The 9,773-nt window shown below is 34.6% G+C and overlaps 1 protein-coding gene and 1 pseudogene across 1 annotated transcript; both read right to left on the reverse strand.

The window, feature by feature from the left end:
• Nucleotides 1–707: 707 nt before the first annotated feature.
• On the reverse strand, nucleotides 708–3,317 carry LOC125814624 (putative late blight resistance protein homolog R1B-14). Its single transcript, XM_049494091.1, has one exon. The coding sequence runs from the start codon at nucleotides 3,315–3,317 to the stop codon at nucleotides 708–710; it is 2,610 nt and encodes an 869-aa protein (XP_049350048.1).
• Nucleotides 3,318–5,312: 1,995 nt separating this feature from the next.
• Nucleotides 5,313–7,539, reverse strand: LOC125814391 (uncharacterized; annotated as a pseudogene).
• Between the last annotated feature and the right edge of the window lie 2,234 nt (nucleotides 7,540–9,773).

Genomic DNA, 9,773 nt, shown 5'->3' on the forward strand with positions numbered 1-9,773 from the left:
TATGTATATGTATATCGAAATATACAAATTAAGTTTGTTATGGAGCGCAATTATGCAAACTATAGCTATAGCATACAAATATGATTTTTATATTTGCTCCTAAAATTTACTCTTTATGTATTATGCCTTCAATTTGCAATAGAACTATCATTCAGTCCATTACAGTCATGAGGAGACCCTTTAAGAAATAACAACATTAGCATGAACAATATAATCATACACCTATGTTTAGGGAAAAGTTGTTTTATTTGTCTATTCTTGAGACCACATTGTCTATGTGAGTTGTGTGAAGCATATGCACAATCCAAGTAATTAAGTAAAAGAGGGATGTTATCAAAGAATACATTTTTTTTTTCATTCATTTTTTATCATACACGAAAAGGGTTGAAAGCTTTGCTTAGTTGAATTCAACGACTAATTGTATTCACCTTTAAAGGAGTGTGGTGGGATGGATGGATCCCTCCATCCTTAAGCAGAGACCTCGAGTTTGAGCCCAGTAAAGAGACAAAAGCCTCTAATATAGAATGTTTCCTTCCTTTAGTGGTCCCACGCGACACAAATCTGAATTAGTCCAACCAGTGGATTCCCGATATCAAATGGTTAAAGACAAAGAGAAACTATAATAGTCTTTCTTACCTGTCTCATAAGTTGGAGTACACACAAATACAATTTAAATCAACTAAAAACTCAGGCTTAAATTGAAAGTACTAACTAATACAGACCTCAACAGAACTTCCATAACTGTCTTCAATTTCCTGCTGAATCTTGTTGGCTGAGTTCCCAACAGATTTTGCACAATCGCTTATATGAATCAGCTGAAGTGTGGTTATGTCTACAAAATCCTGTGGGATCGAATACATGCTCCAACAACGGTTAATTACTAGTCGTTCAAGTCGTGGAAAGTGATCACTACTTGCTCTCCAGTTATGTAAGTACAAATGCTTCAATCGTAAAACCTTCAAATTTGGAAACCCTTCCTCACCAACTGCCCAATCAGTACCAATGCAAGCATCATATCCTAGTTTGAGTGCCTCGAGTTTAGGCAACTTACCAAGAATCTCCAAATCCTCCCAATGCAAACGAGTAGCTGTAAAAGCTAACTTGTTAAGGTTTTTTGGAAAAGCAACTAGAGGAGGAAGAACGAAAGATGTATCATATATTGCTCTTCCAACCATCTTTCTAATCTTGAATTTCAATTCCGTAAGCTGATCTAAGCAGCAAAGATCATGGAAATTAACCTTGTCCCTTCGTATGTAGTCATCTTGGATACCACATATTTGCAACTTCTTTACATTCGGAAGTAGTCTAAAGACCGAAGAAGTACAAGATAAAGGATTCCATCCAGACAGACACTCAAGATTTCTCAAAACCCAACTTGATCTCTTGCTAGATTCATGTCCATTCAAGTAATTCCAGTCCAAAGATAGATGCCTCAATTGCGACATCTTGAAAATACTCGATGGTAATCTGAAAGGTCTAGTAAACTTCCATCCGAGAGATGTTGGAAACTTAAGTATTAAAGTTTGCAAATACTCAAGGCTAGCTATTGAGGATGGAAAACAAATATCCCAAGCATTAGTGGATGAGTAAACACTCAAACCTAGATATCTCAAGTGAAATAGTTCAACTATGCAACTGGGAAAAACATTCAACGACAACGAAGCAAGATCAAGTACTCTTAGTACCTTGAAATGCTTCAAGTCCTGCACCATTCTTGAGCTCGAGGGATCTTCAGTAAAAACGAGAACAGAATAGGAATCGTTATTACAAACCATAGACAACTGATTGGCAGCAAGTTTGGATTGGATACTTATCCGAACTCCCTTTGTGGAATAATTCATGGATTGTTCACATGGATTTTGATTATCCATTATAACATTCACAAAATTTGTGTTTCGAGCTTCTCTCAAGCAGAGTTCACGGATCACATCATGCATTCCACAAGCTTTTATTTTTCCATCAAAACTACTCACCCTTTGGACAAAAATTAAATTTCTATCTATAAGATCTTTAACACATTTTTCTGCAACTTCTTCTATACTTTTCATCATTTCTGTCTTCAAAAAACCCTCTGCTGTCCATAATTTCACAAGTTTATTCACAAAAATCACTGTATCCTCCGGGAATATTGCAAAATATAGAAAACACGCTCTCAAGTGATGTGGTAAGTGATGATAACTCAACGCCAACACTCTCATGCATTGAACATTGTGATCTGTGCTTACCACTGAACTTACATTCTCTGCAACACTTGTCCATTCATTGAATGATTCACCAATATTAGACAGAACTCCAGCAATAACGATAATAGCTAAAGGTAATCCCCCGCATTTAAGAGCAATTTGTTTCCCAAGTTGTTCAAATTCAGGGGAGAAACAGTTTTTTACAAAGACTCTACTCTGTAGTAACTTCCAACTTTCATCAATATTCAAGAGTCGCATTTGATTAGGAGGCTTACATGAGCTAGCATACTTAGCTACTTCCATGTTCCGAGTTGTCAGCAGTATTCTGCTTCCACAGTTACAATCTGGGAAACATAGTTTCATATCATCCCAAGCTTGTTCGGTCCATATGTCATCAATGACTACCAAATACCTCCTCCCTTTTAGACTTTTTTGCAGTCGATCAGCTAGTTGCCCATCATCTTGATGCTCATTGCTCTTTCCACTTATAGAAGAAAGAAGACTTAGGCATACATTTTTCGCGCAATACTCTTGTGAAACAGTAGCTTTTGCACGAATGTCAAAATGTGACATTATGAATGGATCATTATAGATTTTGTTCGCCAAAGTTGTCTTACCGATGCCCCCCATACCTACAATTGAGACAACTTCTAGTTCCCTTCCTCCTCTAGCAAGTTGATCCTGCATCATCTCGAGTTCATTTTCATGACCAACCATCATATAATTATCCTCAGGCTCCACAACATGTTGAGATGTACTTGCGAGAGCCGAGTTATTCCCTTGTACATCTTTGGTTCTGGTGTACAATTTTTGCATTTTCATCCACTTGTTGACTCTGGAATCAATTTCTCCAACGGCATGTTCCAAGAGAAAATGAAATTTCCAAGAAGCTATTATTTGTGAAATTGGATTTTTAACATTTCTTGATTCCGAGTCCAAAAAATGTTCTGTGGTGCATACAACCTCTATGATTTCACCTTCCAAGCTTATCAATGCCTCAAGATCGCCTATCGGTTTCTCCAGATTAGCTCTCAAAGATTCAAGCTTTTCATAGAATGATTGCAAATCACATCCAGTAAGTTGAATTGATTGTTGTATGGTACTCATAAGACGAGTAATAGCAGCATAAGTCATGTCTTTCTATTATATGTGTTGTATCTGTGATACAATTGAAACTTGTACAATGTACTATATTATTATACATTAAAAAGCCCATATTTCTCAAATAAAAAACAAATAAACAACAAAATCCCCTCTTTTTAAAAGAACTTTATCAAATGGACAGGTTGTAAAGAGGGCCTATTAACCTAACTTTGCTGGTATATATCTCTAATAAACAAATAGAAAGATCAAAAGAAGATCTTTGGTCTTTGTCTTTCTATTTGTTTATTTGAGAAAAAAAAAAGAAGCAAAATTAAGTGGAAACTCTTACCAATCTTGTCATTTGCCGTGTAACTAATTTTGCTTTTTTTTTTTTGTTATTTAAATTTCATCATTTTAGTTCCTTATCAATTATCTCTCTCTCTTCAACTATCTATCGATATTGTATACTTTATTAGTACACTTCTACTTTCTTTTTCTTTTGGATTTAAAGTTGATGCGTTGGATTCCTTTTCTTTGGGATTATGTCATCCACATCATGTCGGTCCGGACACGTAGCGTAATCTTGTCCGTCGATTTGATATTTAATAAATGACGGATCGGTGGATAAGACTATGACACGTGTATATTCGTTAGTATAAAGGATATATATGCTCTAGTTTTTGAACGACAGGGGCACCAATGTCCCAAAAGTATGACAGAGGGTATCTGCATACCATTAACGATAGTTCGGGATATATTTGTCCTTTTTTCCCTTAATTAGCAAAAAGAATGTCCATAAATAAACTATTAAGGTGTGTTTGCATTTATTTGGTTGATGGTTGTAATTGACATTTTTAAAAATTATTATAGTAAAAAGTGAAAAGTAAAAACATCTCTTCAACCACCTCAAGTTGTATTTGATATTTTTTTTTATCAAGAATTCCGAAATAAAGTGAATAATACTCATAACCAAACACCTTTAGTGGGTGTGTTTTTTTTTTTTTTTTGGTTAAAAGGATACTTATATTAATACTTAATTGTTTAATACAAAGCTACTTGTAGCAGCAGAATATGAGACTAAGGGGTCGGTAGAAAGATTGATAATGCAGGGATTAGTAATGCAGGGATTAGAAATGCAGGGATTAACAATGCAGGGATTAGTAATGCAAGGATTATTTTTTATCAAGTGTTTGGTTCATTATTTCTCACCTAATTTTGTGTGGTTTAAAACTCTACAAGAAGCTTATTTCCAATTATATCCTTGAATTATTATGTGATTTTTTTAATTTTATATATAACATTATGACATATTTTCATGTTCATTCCATTGGTGAGCTTCAGTGCATTCCATTGGCCAATATTTCTCATTTAAGTTTAAAGTACGAGCTTGAGCAAGAGTCCCTGTCTCATCATCATACATACTGCTACATTGATTTATGAATGATACATGTTGGAATTTCATGACTTCAATGAAAACATAGAGGGGTCTGGGAATTAAATAACCATACAAGATAAGTGCAATTAGCAAATGCAAAAGGCTGACAACTCAGGCTCGCTTAGATCAGTTGAATTACTGATATTGTCAAAAGGTTGCAGATACCACCATTTGGCATTTCGAATTTTGTATTTAATTCAAAACTAATGGAACTAAAACATGATATAAAGAGAAGGAGGCTGGAAAGCAAATAACATGGTCCAGACCAAACTAACATATTTCCATGCTTTAACTCCAATCATTCACATTTCAATATGTACAGGGAAAAGGAGAAGCGAGAATCAAGTACATCAATTGACAAAAACAATCCAAATAAGCACATTTACATACATCATTTCAGTTTATCACAAGTGACACCACATTCAAGTTTTTCCATAGATTCTAGTTACACAAAAGCTATTATCCTCGTGTCCATCTTATGCCAACCATTTTCAAAATAGGACATAACAGAGGTATCAAAAAGTAACATTGCAATCAACAACCTTTGAAGGTCTTTAGTTAAGCAAAAATAGCAAAATGGACTCTCCACTTATCTTGAAGTCTACGATACTTTAAAGTTTATCATTGATGATCATAAACATCATAGTTTGACGCTCAAGTTCACCCATGCGTATAAATAATTTCATCTTTTTGACATCATCACAAAGAACCATTGTTGCTTTGATGCGTTGCTCTGTGGAGTACAACTCAAATATGGGAGATTCAATGATGGAATAAATTTGATCACGAAGATCAGATTGGTCGCGATTTCCAATCTTGTCAATTAAAGCACCCATTCGTTTGTCTTGACTGTCAGTAAAAAAAATTATAACCTCCACCATACCCTTAAGAAATGTCTCGGAATCATTTTCCGAAATCTTTTTTCTTTTCTTGCAATTCTCCTTTTCATTGACATTAGATGATCTTTTGGTATACTCACCTTGTTTATTGGTTTGTTGAGATTCAGCTTCTTTGGGTTCAAATGCGCCAGCATTTTCATTTTGAGATGCTTCAGGAAATGCAGTAGCTCCAGTAGCATTTTCAGCTTCTCCTGTAGTCATATTAGGTCTATGACTAGAACCGGCTTCTTCATCGCCATCAAGATCAATAGGAAATCCCAAACTCATGTTGTTAAACAGTCCCGAAGATTGACTCCTTTGAATTTCCTCTACAGCATCTACTAGTCCGCAAACTCTCCTGTTGCTCTATCCCTGCCAAAGATTTCCTCCCAATCCGCAAGCATCGGCCATTTTTTGGTATCCATATTTTTGGCATTTGGATCAACCTAGAAAATAATCATAAAAGAAAAGGCATGTGGCATCAGGCAGATAGTGTAAAAAAATTATAATAACTTTTATAAAGTATTAATTACCTTTAGAAAGTCATCCCAAAATTTGGGATCATCAACTATTATAGTTCCATCACTATATTGAAATCCCAATCCACTTCGACTCTTTAGCATGGCTATACTCGCATAACATTTCTTCCAATATCTTGTTTTAGATAAGACATGTGGTTCACCTTTCAATCCGTTGTTAGGATAATGTTTGCGTAAATAACATTCTAGCTCTTTTAGATATCCCGACCTAAAGGTTCCATTATCACTTCTCCAACCATTAATACATAACTCTTTTAATCCATCAATAAGAGTCCGTTCTTCTGCTGCAGTCCATGTCCTTCGAGTCGAAGGAGTTGAATTTCTTGATCTTTTTGATGTGTGTGAAGATGTTTGATTACTCATATTGACTTTATATTCTTGTAGAATAGATTTTAAAAAAAAAATAGGAAGAGATTATAATAATAGTGCACATATTTACTAGTTGAACAAATCTATAACCATGTCATGAGATAAGAATTGATTTTGGAAACAGTTGATATAAAAAATAAAATGCAAGAGAAATTGGTATATTTATAAAGTGGTTGGCTCTCCAGATTATTAGCTTAAAAACTATTGCATTCAACAGGAAGTCATGTAAACATCCACAAGTGAGATTATGTCAAGAAACTGACTAGCTTTATGCAACATATCTAATGTAGCCTTTTCGAAAGCATATACATTTCAGTCAAAAGGACTCATGTTTTCTTTATTCTCAAAAAACATTCCTGCGACATATCTACCTTGTGTGTTAAGAAGCTTTATTATTGTTAAATCCATAAATTCACCTGCATTTGAACAAAACTAACTAAAATATGCTTTCTTTTCCCAAAAGTCCAGAAGGAAAAAGAGAGCGAACTAAAAACAAAAGAAACATCTAGAACGAAATTCTTCGATATAACTAAACAAAAAATAAAGACGAGTACCACAAAAGAGTACAATCCATCAGAAAAGGTTGAAGTATGTGCGCATTTTGGGTCACTAAAGAGTTAAAGACGTACGGTGCATAGAAGTAACAGTTTTTTATTAAACTTTTCCTGCATAAGTTTTAGTAGTCGTAGTTCTTCAAGAAAGCATAACTAACACATATTAAGAAAATCACAAATTTCATAATAACATATTCTAAAAGTTTCAAGTACAAAAAGGAATCAAGACTCACAATTAACTAGTATAAGATCACTAGCTCACTGAAGGAGAAGAGCTATTCTAACTTCTGATAAAATGTTCACCTTTAAAGCGCAAACTAGATAATCACAAAAAAGAAGTATAATGTGTCATCACTGATTAGATCTTGCATTCCACATTGATTGAGATAATTCATCCCTCCAAGTGGTCCACTCTTCAGACAATTCAACAACATCAATATGTTTAGGTTGATTCTCCATTTGCTCTTCGATATCTATGTCTAAAGGATCAACATCCATCTCTCTACGGATAAAGTTGTGAATCAAACAACAAGCACTTATAATTCTGTTATGAACTTTAACAGAGTACCACGAAGAGCTCCTAAGAATTCCCCAATGCCCTTTCAAGAGACCAAACTCCCTTTCAATAACATTACGAGTCCTAGCATGCTTCATATTAAAGAAATATCTATACCAATCTCTTAACCAATATCTATACCCTTTGTAGGGTGAAAGAAAACATTTTCCATTTGTATATCCTCCATCACACAAATAATAATTACCTATAATATAAACATAAGACTTAGTTACTTTTCTATCCTTTTCATGTACATGTACCTTTTCAAAAAATAAAATACACCATTCTTCTTGTGTTTTAATATGAATATATAAGCATATATACATGGCATACCCTCAGGAATTTTTAAACCATTGCGTCGCACTATAGCATCTCGTAATACACAATCATCAGCAGCTGATCCTTCCCAACCAGGTAACACATAAGTAAAATTGATATTTATATCACAAACTCCCAATACATTAGTAGCTATATCTCACACTAATGTGAACGTAAGTACCATCTAGTGCACCTAAACAACCCTATAAAAACATAGAGTTATCTCACACTAAAAAAAAATCTTAGTAAGATTATATTTTCTAGTAATGTATAAATGCTAAAATTAATCTCACCTACCTTAAACCATTTCCATCGATCTTCAATCTCATCCTCAAGCACCGGTTTAGGATTGACAAGTAACAATGGAGTTAGTTTAAGTATAGCTCTCAAGCATTCATTAAAAGCTTGACTTACGCTCCATCCAGATCTAATATAATCGACCTTGATTGATCTATTCTTCTCGTGATAAGCCAATATGTTTAAGAACATTGCTAGCTTTTCACTACTTGACATATATTTACCATGAGTCAAACCTCTGATATCCTTAGTTAATATAACTAAATTATGAAAGGCATTTCTATCCATTCTTAACTTATCGATGCACACACTGTCACTATCATTTATGATACAATTTAAGTGAGAAATATTGCAATTCGAGCACTCATACGATACCTAATCTCATGTCCATTTCTATATCGTCTTCTTAGCGAATGACCATGAATAGCCATAAAAAGCCAAATAAGGACTACAAGAAATTGCTGGGACATTATCTTCTCAAGAATGATATATTCAGCAGTCGAAAGATGTTGAAGATCCATAATAACACCTAATTTTTTCATAAAAATAAACAAAATCAATACACATAAAATGAGCAGAAATCCATAAATTTTAAACATAAAAAGTTTCAAACCACAAAATACTAATTTAATTATCAAGCACATCTCAATACACCTATTTAGAACCATTTTGGGAACAAGAACAAAAGAAAAGAAGAAAGTTCAAACCTTGTTAGAAAAGAAAATAGTTGGAGCTGGCTAATAATGAAGATGTTGTTCAGTATTAACCCTAAGCTGTTGCACCTTCTCCATCGCCAGAGAAGAAAAAAGCCCGCCAAAGAAAAAGGAAAGGCGCCAAAAGCAGAACATCGTGGGTTTCTTTACAAATTGTGAAGAGTGTATAAAGAAATTGAGGAGCAGTTCAGTCATTTCATTGCCTTATCCAAGGCTTACTAAACATGGTATTAGTAATCCTTAGGTATCCTTGGTATTAGATAAAATCACATATGGTGTATTAAGTTATCCATGTATTCGGTATGTTTGAGTTGAATTGTGCTACCAAACATTGTATTGGGTAGACTAAATTTTAATCCAAGAATTATTTTAATTAACACATCCTACCAAACGACTCCTAAGGCCATAGCTGGTCCATTTACATCACAGTTAACATTAGTAATCCTTGAGTACATAGTTCCCAGAGTGTCTGACCATACTAATTGATTTACAAACCCAGGAGGAACTATAAAAAAGGTTGGTCTCCCAAATGTGTCTTGCTTGAGCCCTTCCTTGCTCAGCATGTCCGCCACTTTGTTCTGCTCCCTGAAGACGTGTGTCGGCAATGCTACTTCCAGCCTCCTCATCAATGACCTGCATTCAAGAACCAAGTTAGAGTATGGGTGATTGCTATGTTTCACCAATTTAGTTAGTTCAATGGAGTCAGTGTTGATGTCCAAGGGTTTGGCGTCATGTTCTAATGCCATGATGAGTCCTTGTCTAAGGGCTCTTAGTTCTGCGAGTATGGGATTTACATGGGCTTCCTTACTCATGAAGCCTATAATCCAGTCGCCCCTATGAATTCTGAT

The sequence above is a fragment of the Solanum verrucosum genome, unplaced genomic scaffold (genome assembly GCF_900185275.1).
Source record: "Solanum verrucosum unplaced genomic scaffold, falcon-dt-bn FXZP01000268.1, whole genome shotgun sequence".
Taxonomy (NCBI): domain Eukaryota; kingdom Viridiplantae; phylum Streptophyta; class Magnoliopsida; order Solanales; family Solanaceae; genus Solanum; species Solanum verrucosum.